General features: G+C 35.6%; 2 protein-coding genes across 5 annotated transcripts; both read left to right on the top strand.

The window, feature by feature from the left end:
• Positions 1 to 1,642: 1,642 nt before the first annotated feature.
• LOC110708020 (ATP-dependent Clp protease ATP-binding subunit ClpA homolog, chloroplastic-like) lies at positions 1,643 to 9,064 on the top strand. Of its 2 annotated transcripts, none has more exons than XM_021886119.1 (9): positions 1,643 to 2,878; positions 3,280 to 3,922; positions 4,142 to 4,257; positions 4,363 to 4,476; positions 4,637 to 4,822; positions 5,455 to 5,888; positions 6,555 to 6,630; positions 6,707 to 6,796; positions 7,605 to 9,064. In XM_021886119.1, exons 2-9 carry the CDS (start codon positions 3,289 to 3,291, stop codon positions 8,796 to 8,798), a joined length of 2,844 nt encoding a protein of 947 aa, XP_021741811.1. In that variant the 5' UTR covers positions 1,643 to 2,878; positions 3,280 to 3,288; the 3' UTR covers positions 8,799 to 9,064. The 2 variants fall into 2 exon arrangements, with proteins under 2 accessions (XP_021741811.1, XP_021741810.1); XM_021886118.1 differs by having other exon boundaries at positions 3,262 to 3,922.
• A 402-nt stretch (positions 9,065 to 9,466) lies between these two features.
• Positions 9,467 to 12,357, top strand: LOC110708022 (actin-related protein 2/3 complex subunit 3-like). 3 transcript variants are annotated; one of them, XM_021886122.1, is made up of 5 exons: positions 9,467 to 9,574; positions 9,712 to 9,761; positions 10,382 to 10,490; positions 10,610 to 10,879; positions 11,670 to 12,357. In XM_021886122.1, exons 2-5 carry the CDS (start codon positions 9,759 to 9,761, stop codon positions 11,810 to 11,812), a joined length of 525 nt encoding a protein of 174 aa, XP_021741814.1. In that variant the 5' UTR covers positions 9,467 to 9,574; positions 9,712 to 9,758; the 3' UTR covers positions 11,813 to 12,357. The 3 variants fall into 3 exon arrangements, with proteins under 3 accessions (XP_021741814.1, XP_021741812.1, XP_021741813.1); XM_021886120.1 differs by having other exon boundaries at positions 9,472 to 9,574; positions 9,678 to 9,761; XM_021886121.1 differs by having other exon boundaries at positions 9,475 to 9,574; positions 9,664 to 9,761.
• The last annotated feature ends 4,915 nt before the right edge of the window (positions 12,358 to 17,272 follow it).

Genomic DNA, 17,272 nt, shown 5'->3' with positions numbered 1-17,272 from the left:
TCTCGGCGGTTTGCCGTGGAAAACTTGCTCCTGAACTTGGAGGACAGATCATCCCAACCTGTTATGGAGCCTTGCCTTACTCCCTTGGAGATCCACGCTTGCGCGACCCCCTTGAGAGTGGTTGGGAAATATTTGCACCAAGTCGCCTCGGATCTGGGGCAAAGATGCATATGAGTCTCATACGAGGCCACGTGGTCCTTCGGATCCGTGGTCCCGTCATATGTGATATGCGACGGTATTTTAACCGTGGGTACGCGCTCTTCTAGTATCCATTGCTCGAATGGTGAACTAGCGGGAAGCATAATGGCCTTGCCCTTGTTCCTGGCCGAAGGGACCGCGCTCCGCCCTCTTAGAGAGGTAGGAGTGGTTTTCGTCCCTGGCTGGGAAGTCTGGGCCTCGGCTGCAGGGAACGAGAGGCGACTACGCACGCTCGGTTCCTGGCCGCCGAGTCGGTCAAGGACGCTTCTGCGAGCAGTCTCGGGTTCCCGGCGAGTAGATTCTGGCCGAGAAGCTGAGCTGCTGCTCTTATGCGCTGCTGGTCTTGAGGATGAGGATCCTTTAAAAAATTGAGAGTTCTTTTTCCTCTGTTTTTCATTTTTCCAAGAATCCTCCTCCCACTCTTCCAGTTCCCGGAAGGAAGGAAGCTTCCCACCGTCATGGTCTAACTTCCTCCGCTGATGCCGGGTATGCGGAGGAGTTTGATCACGAGGCGGTGGCATATTCTGTGCCCTCATTGCCTCCATGAGTACTGCCAGCGCTCTTGCCACCTCTTCCGAACTGGGCCCCGTCAAAGGGGTCCCCGGCCGAGGGTGGTAATGAGGCCGTGCAGCCGATGGTTGGCTTTGGGACACTGAATATGTCCTATGATCAGACTGACCCCTGCTAGACCGAGAGTGGTCCGGCCTATATTGAGAGTCATGCATTATAGGAGATAGGGAATCCTCCTTGTGTGATCCTCCCCCCGAGCCGGCACCCTTGGGAGAGTTCCGGTCCAGCGAGGGCGATGGTGTAGGAGTTTTAGGCTTTTCGCCCGCTCCTTGACGGAGGCTTTTGCTCTTGCGGTTCTTAGCCATGGCTGCTAAGATAATTGCAAGATGATCTTGGTTAGGAATTTGGCTTAAAGATTTTTGAAAGTCTTCCCCACAGACGGCGCCAAATTGTTTCGGTTGAAAACAATGGGACCTTGCCGAAGGTCCACTGAAATGGAGAAGACTGGATTCGATCCAAGTTGTGTTGGGCCGAAGGTTTCCTGCACAGTGAACACACGTAAACTAGCCTCGGGGGTGTTTCCGAGGAAGGCCCCTCCGATGCTAAAGTCAGTACAATGTGTAAAAGGAAGACACTATGCAAGAGAGTTTGTAGCTTGAGGCTTTTGTGGAATAATTCTGAATGCAAGAATGAGCATATGAATTGGAATGTGAATGTATGTGTGATTATGTGATGTCCTTTTGAATGTGTTAATATGATGGCTTTTATACCTCATCATATTTGGAGAGGTTGGGCTTTAGCCCAATTGGCTTACTTTGTGGGCTGACTTTTGACTTGTGAGCAATTGGAGAGTTGAACCTTGACCTTGGGCTTTTAATTGGATCATTTAGTGCTCAGGCCCAATTTTGACTAAATTGGACCCAAACACCAGTGATCCAAAATGTGATCTGGAGAGCGATGATTAACTATTGCTTAAGTACGAGTTGCAATTATTATGCAATTTAACAAAAAAAATAATATTGTTTCAAAAACTAATAACAATTAGAAAAAAAATCATCTACTAGAGGTCTAGAGCACAATTTCTGAAATATTTTATACACACCCGGCTGTACTTAGCACCTAACTAACACAAAATTAGTTTTTGCTCTTCATTTGATAATTAAATGAAAATCAATCATCAAAATGATAGCAAAATGCTCATGGGTGTGCAGTGCACCCGGGTGTATATAACAATCTCTCCACAATTTCCGTATACTCTTTTATACTTGCGTCATTAATTTTCGAGTCAAACTTTATGAGCTTTGACATAGTTTCAATCAATCAACAAAAAAAAAAAACATAATCACATAAAATGCGTATTAAAATGAATATATTTATAATTTATAACGTGTATGCAAAATAAAAGTCGAGCAAAACAATATTTAAAAGACGAAGGAAATACACATAATCACCCACAAATAATCGAAACTAGTGTAGTATCCCATAGGTTAAGTATTGGCGCATAGCTGCTATTTACATGGCAAGTAAATAGCAGCTATAAGATAATAGAGTGGTGAATTTTTTACTTTTTTTTCTTAGTGGTACAAATATTGTACCTCTGTTACATATAATGGCTATAAATAGTACTACTAAAACAACTTATACTTTAGTAGTATAAAATACATAATAGTACATTAAAAATATCACTGTAAATATAATAGTACATTAAAAATACCACTGAAGCAATAAAAAATCACAAAAATTAAGTAAATTTACTAGTTAGCCATCCTATATGACATATGCATCCCAAATAAATAGCAGCTATGCGCTTAATTGTACTCTATTCCATACGTGGAAACAACCACAAAATTGGATTTTCCCATACTAAAAATAGAATTCTCCAACAAAAATTAATATAGACAAAAAAGGGCAAAAAATACAACCCCACCTCAAAATCTTCTTGTTTGTTCTATACCAATCCTAGTCGAATTTGCGGGCTTCAGGTGGAAACTTGGCCAAAAAGCACATTAATGGGCCCTTAAATCTCAATCTTTAACCTTAAATCTTTCATGAAAATAAACAATAGCAAATTGAAAAATACGCAATTTTCTCTTTCACTTCTCTACTTTCAGAGTCTTTGTTCCTGCGCTTAGCATCTCTTCTGCCGGCAAATTCCCATCTTTATTAAACAGTAATCTTCTATCTTTCGTTAATTTTCTGGGTTGTTGTTGTTGCTGCTGTTGTTGTAATTACTGGGTTTATTAGCAAATTTTCTGGGTTTTCTGGGGTTTAGATTATTGGGTTAATCAGTATTCAATAGTAACTAGTGTTAACTTAATTGTTTAAATTTTTTGGATGATAATCTTGATGGGTTTTAGAGTTATACTCTTCTTTAAGATTATTATGATGATGCTATTTATAGTATTGTGTTGGATTGTGTGTAGTATAATTGAATGAAATAATGAATGAACGAGTGAGTTTTTCTTTAATCAGTTTTATTGGTTCAAGTGTTAAACTGTTGAATTTATTTGATGATTGTGCTTATCTTGGTTGGTTCAATTGTACTGAATGCAGAATTCTTGTTGAATCCAGATTAAAAGAATGGATACTATTTCTGCACCTCACTTGCTTAAGATACCTGTTTCATTAAACCATCAAAGAAGAAATGAGAAACTTCTGGGTAACAGGATGATGAATTCATCTGTTAGAATGACAGCACATATTCAATACCCTAGATTAAGAAGTCAAGCTTTACCCAAGCTACAAGTGAGTACCCCTTTTTTGGGAAGCCCTAGGACTGTAGACTTTGGGTTTATGGGAAACTCTAGGACTGTAGATTTTGGGTTTATGGGAAGCTCTTGGACTGTAGGTTTAGAGTCTAAAATGAAAGATGCGGTGTTAGTTCGTAGAGAGAAACCAAGGAGGGGTGTAATTACTGCAGTGTTTGATCGTTTTACTGACAAGGCGATTAAAGTTATACTGGTTGCTCAAGAGGAAACGAGGAGATTAAGTCATAATGTTGTTGGCACTGAGCAAATCTTGTTGGGACTTGTTGGTGAAGGGTCCAGCATTGCTGCCAAGGTTCTGAAATCCGCGGGTATTACCTTGAAAATTGCGCGTTTGGAAGTTGAGAAGCTTGTTGGAAGAGGTGGTGCATTTGTTCCCATTGAAATTCCGTTTAGTCCTCGTGCTAAGCATGTCTTGGAGTTATCATTGGAAGAGGCACGGAAATTTGGTAAGACTTTGCTATTGATAGTTGTTTATTGAAGCTGTAGTTCTTAGGAGAAAAATGGTGGTTATATGATATTGCATTTTGCATACACTTATTGTATAGCAGTCTCTCAAGTATTTTGTATACATCCAAAGTTAAAGTTCTGCCTCTAAGATTGGGGAGATTCATTAGTGTGCCTCTAAGGTTGAGATTCATTTGTGTGCCTTTTTTTGTATGCTGAAGGTCAACATTATATTGGTGCGGAACACTTGCTATTGGGATTGCTTAGTGAAGGTGAGGGTATAGCTGCCCGTGTCCTTGATAATCTAAGTGTTGATGCAAAAGAAATCCGCAAACAGGTTAGTAATTGTAATTTTTTATATCTATGATGATTAATTTGCGTGTGTAAAGAGTTTTCATAAGCTTTCTGTTCATGCAAGTGACATTTTCCATGTTTTAAATAGATTATAAGCATGATGGGTGAGGAAAAGGAGCCTGTCCAGGTAGGTGGAAAATCAGGTGCTGGTATGCTCACATTGGAAGAATATGGCACAAATTTAACAAAGGTGGCGGAAGAGGTATGCACAACCCTTGTAGTCCTTTCTCTTTTATTCTTTGGTGGCTGGAAATATGTGCTGGAACACTTATTGATGACTATCAGAAACTGAATTAATATACTACTATATCTTTATGTAGTATGTGCATTGTTTTTTAACTGAATCTCTTCTATTTGTAAAGGGAAAATTAGATCCTGTAGTTGGAAGGCAAAAACAAATAGATCGTGTCATCCAAATATTGAGTCGTCGTACAAAAAATAACCCGTGCCTCGTTGGAGAACCAGGTGTTGGTAAAACAGCTATCGCAGAAGGTCTGGCTCTGAAAATTTCTCTTGGTGATGTTCCAGAAACACTCGAGGGAAAGCAGGTATGTATTGCATATTGTGAACGACCTTTCAAAGTAGTGAGCACATTTAAAGTGATGTTCCAATTTTAATATTTCCATGTATATTTATAATCTACCAAGTCTTTTACAATAGCAAGTCACTCTTAATAGTTGTATGCATTAATAGTGTTTGTGGATAGCTTATACATTGAAAAGATAGTGCAATTATATTTATTCTTGCTTTTCTATTAGCTAATAGAGAAGATGGGGGCATACCTGCTCCTGTCTACCCTTTTAGAGAGGATGTCTATGAAAAAAGAACTAGAATTCTAGGAGATATGTAGTGAATACTCCATGCTTGTTTGTTTAATATGCTCATAGAATTTTGGTGAGCAAGCCACTTTATATTGCAGCAAAATCACATGGATTAAGGAGCAATTCTGTGTGCAATAATTTTTTTCTTCTTGTATTATTCAACTCAACAACCTGTTTATGAATTTATCCTATTCTATCATAGCATGGGCTGATATTGCTTTGCAACATACTACTATGAAAATAAAAATTGTTTCTTACAGAGTCCACTCTTTGAATTGAATCTACAAGTAATCATCCCAGTTATAGATGTTTAGGACTCATCTTTTGCTTTCAGGTTATAACTCATTTTTTGCTTTCAGGTTATTACTCTTGATTTGAGTCGTCTTGTTTCTGGAACTAAATATCGTGGAGAGTTTGAGAGTAGACTGCAAAAGATAATGGAAGAAGTCAAAGAATCAGATAACCTAATTCTTTTTATCGATGAAGTGCATACTTTGGTTGGGGCTGGGGCAGCAGAAGGAGCAATAGATGCTGCTAACATGTTAAAACCAGCTCTTGCAAGGGGTGAATTACAGTGCATTGGGGCCACAACGCTTGATGAATACAGGCAACACATTGAGAAGGACCCAGCATTAGAGAGAAGATTTCAGCCTGTTGAAGTGCCTGAGCCCACTGTAGACGAAGCAATACAGATCCTCAGAGGGCTCCGTGAGCGATATGAGATTCACCACAAGCTCTCCTATACAGACGAAGCATTAATTGCAGCAGCAGAACTGTCATCCCGGTACATCAGGCATGTATTCTTTCCTTATTTTTGCTCAGCTCCCTTACAAATTGCCTATCATCCATCTCTTATAGATTGTCTTGTAGCCGATCAATGTTCTGAAAACAAGTGTAAGCCAGTTGATGCGTAGTTACTGTACCACTTTGTCAAGTAATCAGGTTACATATGCTTTTTATCTATGGGGTGGAAGGGTAGGTTGCTTATGATGTGATCCTAATAGTACTACTCATAAACTACTCATAGCTGTGTAATAATAATTCACTTTCATTCCATTTTGCTTCAGATTAAACAATTCTTTCTTTCATAGGTTGGCAATCTGCCCCAACTCTGGAATCTTCTTTGTTTACCCATAGTAGCTAGTTGGTATCAAGCAACCTATATACTTTAAGATTCGTCTTGAGAAATATGATCCACTTTTTACTTAGGCTCACTCATAAAGATCAGTGAAACCATGCTGATTTTGGTTTTCCTTTCCTACAGTCCACAGTTTCTGGAGCTTTGTTACTTCTTTCTTTCATAGCCCTCCCAACTCTCAGGAGGAAAATGAAGACAAATAAAGTTTCATGTTTGACAATAAACTTTTATAAGATACATTTCTTCTTATATTTCTGCTCTTTTCCTTTCTAATGCTGTAGTCATTTGTAATTTGTTCTGATGTATCTGTATATTCCACAGTGATAGGTTTCTTCCTGATAAAGCTATCGATCTTATTGATGAAGCTGGTGCTCATGTGCGGTTGCGCCATGCTGAGGTATGAATTTATACTTCCAAAGTTTTGGGCTTGAAACTTATATGTTGGGGCCTTAATTGTTTCTCCCATCTTCCAGTTTCCTGAAGGAGTAAGAGAACTTGAGAAGCAGGTCACTCAGATTGTAAACGAGAAAGATACTGCTGTCCGCAACCAAGATTTTGAGAAGGTAAAGGGTTTTGTTTACTGATATATACTCCTTTTTATTCATTCTTGTAAATTGTAGCACCTGTATCACACTTTCATGATCCCTTAAGATTAGTAAATCTGTGTGCTCTTTTATAATGGTCGCCAGAAAGTTATGATTTGAATTCAAGAATTTGCTACTGTCCTTTCATAATTTTGTTTTCATGAACTCATGTCTGTACAATTTCCCCTGCTTATATGACCTTGTCTTTAAACCATTTTAATGGTGTCCTAACCCTGAGATACAAGAATTTTGCATACTGTATGGATCTAAAAAGATGGATACAGAAACCTCAGTATAATATTGCTTGGAATTTAGGAATGACCAAAGAGGCTTATAAATGCATCTACTATCTGAATTACTCTCCTAATTACTAGCTAATCCTTCTATTCTAAACATAGTCACTTCACTAGAAGGTAGCGTTCTGGTTATTTGGTTATGAACAAAATTCTGCTATTTATAGGTCGGGTTGGTCGATCTCAATTTTTAGACAATCTGACATTTTAGTGGTCTTTTAAAAATTCAAATCAGTTTATGACCTTTATGTTGGGTTTGGTTCGGGTCAGGTGAGTTGTTGTCAGGTCTATTTGTCTGTCTGCTATGGTTGACTATGAATTGTATGAAGCTTCCTTTTTCTGTGGGCGGGTCTGTTTCTTTGAGGCTTTGAGTTGTAGACTTGTAGATCCTTCCACTCTCTCAGTACATAGTGCTGCAAAATGCCTGACTTTTTGTGCTTTGCCAGTGATATGTGGTGTTCTTGCTAAACAGTTTTACAAACTGCCATATGCAGGCTGGTGAGCTACGTGACCAAGAACTAGAACTGAAGGTACAAATATCTGCACTCATAAGCCAAGACAAGGAACAGAAAGAGGCAAATGTGGACTACGTTGGAGCAGTTGTGACAGACGCAGAGATTAGGGAAATTGTTTTCTCTTGGACAGGTATACCAGTTCAGAAAGTTTCAGCTGACGAATCAAGCCGTCTTCTCAAAATGGAAGACAATCTCCATGGTCGTGTAATAGGTCAAGACGAAGCTGTCAAAGCCATCAGCCGTGCAATTCGGCGTTCTCGCGTTGGCCTAAAGGATCCTGACCGTCCAATTGCCAGCTTCATCTTTTCCGGTCCAACTGGTGTAGGAAAGTCAGAACTTGCGAAAGCTTTAGCTGCTTACTACTTCGGTTCTGAAGAAGCCATGGTCCGCCTTGATATGAGTGAGTTCATGGAGAGACACACGGTTTCTAAGTTGATCGGTTCACCCCCAGGTTATGTGGGTTACTCTGAGGGTGGGCAGCTTACTGAGGCTGTGAGGCGTCGCCCTTATACATTGGTGCTCTTCGATGAAATTGAAAAGGCTCATCCTGATGTGTTTAACATGATGTTGCAGATTCTCGAAGACGGAAGGCTAACCGATAGCAAAGGCAAGACCGTAAATTTTAAAAATACCCTGATGATTATGACCTCAAATGTTGGAAGTAGTGTAATTGAGAAAGGTGGCCGCAGTATGGGATTTGATCTGACGTACGACGAACAAGATAGCAGTTATAACAGGATAAAGACTTTGGTGGTCGAGGAGCTTAAGCAGTACTTTAAGCCAGAGTTTTTGAATAGGTTAGACGATATGATTGTGTTCAGGCAGCTTACAAAGTTGGAAGTCAAGGAGATTGCAGATATCATGCTGAAAGAAGTTTCCAAACGGCTACAACTTAAAGGCATCGATATTCAAGTGACTGAGAGATTCAAAGATAGAGTGGTGAACGATGGATATAATCCAAGTTATGGAGCAAGACCGCTGAGAAGAGCTATCATGAGTCTCTTGGAGGATAGCATGGCTGAGAAGATGCTTGCGAGTGAAATCCAAGAAGGTGATTCAGTTATTCTGGATATTGATTCGAGTGGACATGTCGTCGTGCTCAATAGCAACAGCAGCAGTAGTAGTAGTAGTAGCAGCAGTACTGACTTGATTCCTGAGTTACTTCCTATGTGAAGTATAGAAGTATAGGTGAAATTTGACATCTTTCTACTTTGATTTAGGCATATTGATTGTATTTCATCTTCCCTTGAATTTCTCTCATCTAGTTATTCTTTTATTCAGTTAACATTTGGTGCAAACAGAATTGTCTCATTCGTATAGTAGTTTTTACTAGGTAGTTATCCCTTCACCATCATTTCAAATATCTGAACTTCAGTTTGAGCTTTAAATTTTGTTCAAATTCGTTTCATATAATAATTAGTGCTTAATATGTTTGAGCTCGGGCTTGGCTCGTTTGATCGAGTTTCTTTTTCTCTTTTTTCGAATGAATGTTATAGTAATTGAGCTCATCAACGAACTCATATATTCATGTCGTTGTTATATTGAGGCAAAGTTTATGTATGTGACATTGGTATTAGTTTAAAAAATTAACACTTCTAATGAACTTGGTGACCTTATTAAGAAGTATTAAAATTGAATGTAATAGTTTTGTTTTGAACAAATAAACGTGTTCGAGCCTTTTTGTGTTCGATTTATACGTGTTCGAGCCTTCTTATGTTTTACTTTTTCATGTTCAAGCGTATTAATTAAACGAATCACCTAATCATAGTTATAAAATGAAAATAATATGGTTGGTTGTGGAACTTGTGGTCCTCCTAAACGACGTCGTATAACTAGCACTAAAAAAACTCGAACCACCTAACAATCGCTGAAATCGATGAAATCAGCTCTCATCAGTGGGAAATAAGGAAGAACTCAAAACCCCAATATAATTCGAAGTTTTAATTCGGGTAAAATGTTCTCATCCTTCCTTAAATTTCTTGTTAGTTATATAAAAATGTTAACATTTCATGTTTCCCATTGTCTGATATATCTTTAGTTTGATGTTTGTAGAATCAAATTTGTGATTAAAATCTCTTGTGCCCAGATCTTTGCAAGGCTAAATTTCTGCAACATTGAGGTCCGAAGCTCGTTATGGTGAGAAAAATTAACACCCTTTTATTTACTTGAGTTTATTTTTGTTTAATTAAATTTGTATGACATTGGATTTAGGTGTAAAGATGGGAATTTTCTTGTTTATACAATTATGATGTTATTTGAATGAAATTGAAACATGCTTGAATTGAACTTGTTAAATTACTTATTTTAGATCTTCAGGGATTGCTTTTGATCTGGGATTTTGTATGTAAATGTGCTTTCCTTAGCTATATAATGCAAGAATTTTCCAATTGAATTTTCTGTTCTGATTATGGTATTCACCTATTTGATATGATTTTTATGTCGAAATCTTTAAATTCCAATACAATGTTATGTGCTTTGTCTGTTTTACCTTAATTATTTGTGTTGGATACTCGATACACTTGGAAACTTTCGTGTTGTTGACCTGCAAATTCTTTGGAAAATGCGTAATTCGAACACCTAGACATGTACATTATGTAGTTGAGTTTGTGGAACGTAGTTTTGGAGTTGGGTTTTTCTAATCTTTAGAATACAATCAAGGGATTTAAGGCAAATTCATTGTAGTTTGAACTTCGAATTGATTTGTTTCCAAGCTTTTGATGCTAGCAGAATTAATTAAGTTGTGGCTATGATCATAGGTTTACCACTCTAGTTTTGTTGATGAGGAAGGCGTAACAAAAGCTTGTGGTTGTCCACTACTTGCGTTGAAAAGCCATATCAAGGGTCCTGCACCAATTTCTGATCAAGGTTAGGCTAATCAGTAATCACCATTCCTTTGAACCATTTAATGTACTCCGTAAATGAATTCTACAAACTAATTTCTCCTGTTATTGATCAATGTGTGTTGTGCAAACTTGGTTGTGCAGAAAGTACTGATATCGTTGATGAAGCAATTACCTTTTTCCGCGCTAATGTCTTCTTCAGGAATTTTGACATAAAGAGCTCTGCTGACAAGCTACTTATCTACTTGACTTACTATATCAATGTTGCTTTGAAGAGGCTTGAGGGATGCAGAACATTGGCTGAAGGTACCAAGGCAATCATAAACTTGGGTCTTGAGGATGTTCCAGTCCCTGGAGAGTCTGGGTTTCCTTTCCCTGGTTTATTTACGCCTCCTAAATCGCAGCAGGAAGCACGTAAATTTTCGTTATCCTTCTATGGTTAATATGTAAACTTGCATCTTTTGATGTGTAATCTGCTTTTGTGAACCATTTGTTTCCTACACGATTGCAGCATGTTTTTACAAATTGGATTTATGACGATCCAATTTACCCTTTGAAAATGCATGTCTGAAGGACAAGTTCCAGGTTTAGTGCCATATTAACTTCATTCTTGACAGCCCAAAATGCACTTGTGTAAAATTAGGATTCACAGCCGTGTTAGCTTCAATAATCCAAAAGGCATTTGTTGAGGTCCAATTTCAGTTTTTAGTGCTTATGTTGTCTTCATCCTGTGAATGACCTGGTCAAGGGTACATGAAATTTGTTGAGTACCTGATTTGCTTTGTCATTTTGATATCAGATGTCATGAAGTAGGCATTTTATGTTCTAACAGCATTGGAGATTGTCAATAAAACAATATCAACTTGTAATGTATCACCTAACTTACTCGGACTTGGGTATTGGTAATATTGGTATGGTACTATGGTATAAAAATGTTTATATCCTACAGTCATGCTTAAATTAATTCCTTTCGTTTTGGTGCAAAATGACTTGTCAAGTATCCACACCCATATCAGAGTGTTGAGGATCTGACATGGGTTGCCTGAGCCCGTGAAAAGAAGAGTCTGGGTTACATAGTGTATTACTGCTGCTCTATTCCTCAGATATCATCCTTGATATATCATGTTGAACTGATGTCCAGTTGCCCTCCATTTCATGACATTGAGCAACAGAGCAATTAAACCTTTTTTTTTTCCCTTAACAGTGTTATTCAGAAATTACCTGAAGCAGATAAGAGAAGAGACGAGTGGGAGACTACTGGGTGTTGCTTATCGACATAATGGGACACCAAACAAATGGTGGTTGGCATTTGCTAAGAGGAAATTCGTGAACATCATCGCACTTTGATCAGCTGCTTGCTCGAATTGTCTGAAAGAAAGAAGAATGAGGGCAGCATCCAGTTGCAACAAGAAGATGTGACATATGTCCTGGTACGATGAAAAGAACGTAGAAGAAATTCATTGTATGTGTTTGCCTCACGTGCCCATAGAGCTCCCTCGTCCATTATTTCCTATAATTCCTTGGACTTTCTTTTAAGTAGGCAATCAAATTGCTGATTAGCTGATTAGTGTCTAGTAGGAATCTACTAATCATAGTACAGTAACCTGTTCAACATATGATATTTTAGTGTAAATGTTACAAAAAAAATCCGAAGTTGAAGAAATTAATATCATTACTTATTCTGGTCATGGTGTTATATGTTAAACATGCTGTATTGTAGTTTACTATAGCATTATAAAATTTCGACATATTTCAGAATAGATAAAATTATAAAATGGTGTAATCTGCTAAAGATTTTTGTGTTGTCGTGTATGTACTACAAGTAATTTATAATGCTAAAACTATTATGAAAATTCTATAGTAGTTTAAAATGACTACCGTTATACTAATTTTTTATTGATTAATTTATATTTTTTATTTTTTTTTGGTCAAAGTTAATTATAAATGTTTAGCCAGCAATCAAAAACGAATAGTAACATAAAGAGCATAAACATCATTATAAAAGTAAAAGCACATAACATTTGAAAAATAAACCACATAAACACATAATCAAATCATATTATTAATAAAAGCACGATGCTTCATAATAAGTTGTGTTTTTACCCGTTACATGCAAATCTACATATAATCGGGTGTAGCTTTTACCAATTGAAAACGGGCGGAGTTGTACTCAACACAATGGCACAATTCTCCATGCATCGATAATGGATTCTTCTTTGTAAAATTTCGTTTTCCCTCTGAAGAGAGTTAACATGAAAGACAATCACTCTTTTCTATGTAAAAAGAAGGCATATAGTTTCCTTTTATTTTCTTTGAATTCTCTTTTTCAAGTGGAAGATCGAAAGTATTGAACAAAAACAATGCAAATTTTGTTGCTTTTGCTTTTTCAGCCCTCTCTTTAAGACTATTCCATCTTCTAAAGAAGCTCCTTTCATATATTATAAATATATAAATACCATAATTATTAACTAATAAATTAATTAATTTTCACATATTTTGAAGAGTTTGGTCCCATTGTAAAAGGGCAAAGAAGGTCTTAAAGAAAAAACAATTGAACAAAAGCTAAAGTTTTTGTTCTAAGGATGGACCGATGGATCAATGGACCCTTATTTTCAGGCTGCAAAATTATATTTTGATCATTTTTAGAAGACAAATGTAATGATATATTAATAATCATCATCTTTTACCATCTTACAATTCACTGTCATTGCAGGCACATGTTTCCGACTTAAGATGAACTAGCTAGGGCAAAAGGTAATAAAGTTGATTAGCTCAAATTTATCCATTTGGCCACCTATGGACATGGTAGCTTGATCTTTAATTGCATGTAACTTGTATCACGTATGAGTATTGTGCATACATTGATTCAAATCAAGTGATATTTTAAAGTTTGGTTTGTAACCATAACAAACCTATCAATATCTACAATGTCCTGAGTATAAGTTCAGTTCAATTTAGTGTCTATTTCGTAAATTTGTTGAATTGGTAATCATGAACTACAAGAGATGGTTTAACCACCCAAATGACTTTTTGGAGTCTTGTGGAGTCTAAGGGAAGCACCCACACCTTTTTCATTTTTAAACCCGAAAAAGTCGAAAAATTCTCCAAAATGAAGGCTAATCCACGCTTTCGGACCGACTTCAAAAATTTCTCCGACAATAAAGTAAGTGTGTAGTGTGTCCCCTAGGGTTATAAAAGTTGGTTTGGACCATAAATGCCTAACAATAAGTCTAAAGAGTCCTGAAAATGAGATTGATTAAATTATGATACTATTTTATAATTTTGTTGCATTGGTAGTCAAGCTACAAGAGATGGTTTGAACCACCCAAATGGCTTCCTAAGGTCTTGTGTGGTTCATAAGAAGCACCCTAACTTCTTTCCTTTACAGACCCGAAAAAGTCGAAAATTGTCCAGAACTGAAGTCTATAATCAACGCTATTAGACCAATTTCGAAAAATATTTCCAAAATAAAGTGAGCATGTGAGTCTGTGAGATGTCTCATAGGGTAATAAAAGTTGGTTTTTAATAATAAAAAGCTTATGAATAGGTCAGTCCCGAGAATGAGGTCGGTTCAATTATTTGGTTTTTTTTTTCATAATTCCATCGCGTTGGTAATCAAAAGAGCTAAAATAGATTGTTTCAACCACTCAAATGGCCTCTCGGTAGAAACTCAATAGATCCACGTGAAGCATCCTAACCTCTTCCTTTTAGAGTTTGAAAAAGTCAAAAATTGTCCCAAAATGAAGGCTATATATATATATATATATATATATATATATATATATATATATATATATATATATATATATATATCATCAATTAAAGTAGCGGGTTGATTGTGAAGCAAACTCAAGTAACTTTCAATATATATCTTGAAAATAAAAGTTGGTTTGGAATCATAAAAAGCTTATGAATAGGCCAGTCCCGAGAATGAGGCCGGTTCAATTATTTGGTTTTTTTTTTTTTCTCCTTTTCATAATTCCATTGCATCGGTAATCAAGAGCTAAAATAGATGGTTTCAACCGCCCAAGTGGCCTCCTGGCGGAACTCATGAGATCCACGAGAAGCACCTTAGCCTCTTCCTTTTAGAGTTTGAAAACGTCAAAAATTGTCCCAAAATGAAGGCTATAAATCATCAATTAAAGTAGTGGGTTAATTGTGAAGCAAACTCAAGTAACTTTCAATATATATCTTGAGAATATGATTGACTACTACATTACACTTGCACCAACTCTAGAAAAGTTAATATGATCATAATTGATCAAAAGTTGGGGGATGCAAATATAAATATATATAAATATATATATATATATATATATATATATATATAATTTATTTATTTTTTTTTTCCGAATGGATGGGGGATGCAAATATTTATTAACAATGATAATTTGTTGTATTGATGGTTAAAAAAAGGCTTGATTACTTGTAAAATAAAAATAAAAATAAAAATAAAAAAATAAATAAATTAGGCTTGATTAATGTAGTCTCTTCTTCTTGCTTGTTGTCTTCAATTGTTTATAGTGGAGTAAAGATTTTGGATCTTCAAATCTTGATATCAATTTCTGGCCCCCAATTATTAACACTAACACTAATTGTGTTATTTTGGTTTCAACTAGTTGCTCTCTTGTTTACCATTTTATTTAACTGTATTTACCCTTTCCATGTCATGTAGGGACTTGTATTAGGATCGGAAATAGGGATCGATATGATGTTGATTACTCCTTTTATTGTAAGATAACTGCTTCAAATAGTGGTTAACTGCTCATTTTTGTTAGGTTTTGGATACTAAAGTTTTTTTATGGACTCAGGAGTACCTAGTTCTACAAACGTTTAACATATTTAGGTACTTGTGTCATATGTACAATGTGTGTATAATTTTCGAATAGTCATATTACAAAATTCTCAATATTTTTATACTGACATTATAAATACCTCGGTTTATTCTTCCCGTCACTCTATTACATTAAACTCGATATATAGCCTAAGTGAAAAAAGATTTGATCCCATGGAAAATTCTTGTTGAATACAATGTTACCATTGCAAGTCTGCGCCAAAACATCCTCAATAAAGTGCATACATGTATATGCATGTATGTTAACGTAACTATCTAGAAGAGCTTCATCATTTTAATTCTCATATACATATAGATTATTTTTACGTACAACTTCAAAAAGAGTACGTATATATTGTTCCATCATCAAATTGACAATTATGTATATTCGGTATTATATGAAGATAGACAAATATATTTAAATACATTGTACTTCGTATATACAATATAGACAATGAGTGTATTTGTATATTAATAAACATTACATACATCGATCCAATTATGGAAGATGAAACTTTTCATAGTAATTGATTACATAACCTTAATGCCTATAAACATCAACAAAAATTCACAAGATCCAATGCTAATGATCATGGAAACTACTATTCTACTTAGTGACACCATTTATTCATCATGATTATTGTCTACCACATTTCACCACCTTTATAATATTTATTCACTATATATTATACAATTATTATGTGGATCCTCATATGATCAAAATCATGCGGCATCTTTTTATAATTATTTTTTCCTTATTTCTTCATGTATTATCATATAAAGTGTAACTTCATCATCTCTCCGATCTAAAGCATATAGGTTTAGTGTACAAGTAGCATAAAAAGAGAAAAAGCAAACATGGCCTTTGATAAAAGCTAAAGGGTATTTTTGTCACATTGAATTTTTATTTTACAAAGAAGAAGAGAATCCAACTTTACTTCTCCCCTCTCTCTATCTCTTTATTTCTTTTTTCACATAAAATCTTTACCTTTATATTTCTGTTTTTATTTATTTTTTTATTTTATAATTTTTTGGGTGATCAACTTTAAATATCAGTTATCCAAACGGCTTTATTTTTTTTTCTTGCTTTTTCTTTTCTTCAACATTTTAATTTCATAATAAAGGAAGTTCCTGGAGCTGCCCCCATCGAATTACATATTCGTTCAAGTATAGCATCATTAGCATGGCGAATAAAAGAGTAATTATTGTATGAGACGAGTCACGACGAGTAATAAGATTGACCCTTATTATTAATTAATCAATTTTGCAATTATGAGTGATCTCTATTATTGAAGAAAGTGAATTCGTCTTATATTATAACTTTATAAGACTGTCTCACTATATTAGTCACCTATGTACAAGTTATATGTGTGCTTAATTGTAGCTTAATTAGTTTTCTATGTATATTAGTACATGCATGTATGGTCCTATGTATGATATGACGGAAGTCAACCCAAATTATAACATAAACCTAAGCCAAAGAAAATACAAAAATTGATAACGAAATTTGAAAAGTTTTCCTATTTGTATGTAGGAATGCAATTTTGAATTTAGTAATATAATGTCTATTTTTATTTTCATTCTTATGAACATAAATAATCCAAAATAAGTTTTAGGGTTGATTATTACCTTTAATATGCATATGCACATGTACATCCACTTTAACACATAAATCTCTTGCCACTTAATTTATACTTGGTCCAACAAGCATGATAAAAATAAAAAAAAAATATAAATGATTACAAGTTGAGTTTGAATTTGGGCCAAAACACTGGTTTGACTTGTATAGTGGTCACAGTTATAAAAATACTTCTTAAATGAATAATATTTTAATAACTAATACTTCTTATAAAGCAAATGAAACATATACACACATATATAGTATGTTGCAAAATTTAAAAATTGTTATTCACAAGTCATAGCTCTTTTGTTGTATTTAGTTTAGGGTTCAATCCTCACCCTCACCCAGGGGC

The sequence above is a fragment of the Chenopodium quinoa genome, unplaced genomic scaffold (assembly GCF_001683475.1).
Source record: "Chenopodium quinoa cultivar QQ74 unplaced genomic scaffold, ASM168347v1, whole genome shotgun sequence".
Taxonomy (NCBI): Eukaryota; Viridiplantae; Streptophyta; class Magnoliopsida; order Caryophyllales; family Amaranthaceae; genus Chenopodium; species Chenopodium quinoa.
The sequence above is the reverse complement of the archived record's forward strand: the minus strand, read 5'-3'. Positions and strand labels throughout refer to the sequence as shown.

Coding starts and splice junctions, on each gene's coding strand:
- LOC110708020 (XM_021886119.1), top strand. CDS start 3,289: ATGGATACTATTTCTGCACCTCACTTGCTTAAGATACCTGTTTCATTA. Junction 4,477..4,636: donor TAACAAAGGTGGCGGAAGAG/GTATGCACAACC, acceptor CTATTTGTAAAG/GGAAAATTAGATCCTGTAGT. Junction 6,797..7,604: donor GCAACCAAGATTTTGAGAAG/GTAAAGGGTTTT, acceptor TGCCATATGCAG/GCTGGTGAGCTACGTGACCA.
- LOC110708022 (XM_021886122.1), top strand. Junction 10,491..10,609: donor TGCACCAATTTCTGATCAAG/GTTAGGCTAATC, acceptor TTGGTTGTGCAG/AAAGTACTGATATCGTTGAT. Junction 10,880..11,669: donor TAAATCGCAGCAGGAAGCAC/GTAAATTTTCGT, acceptor TTCCCTTAACAG/TGTTATTCAGAAATTACCTG.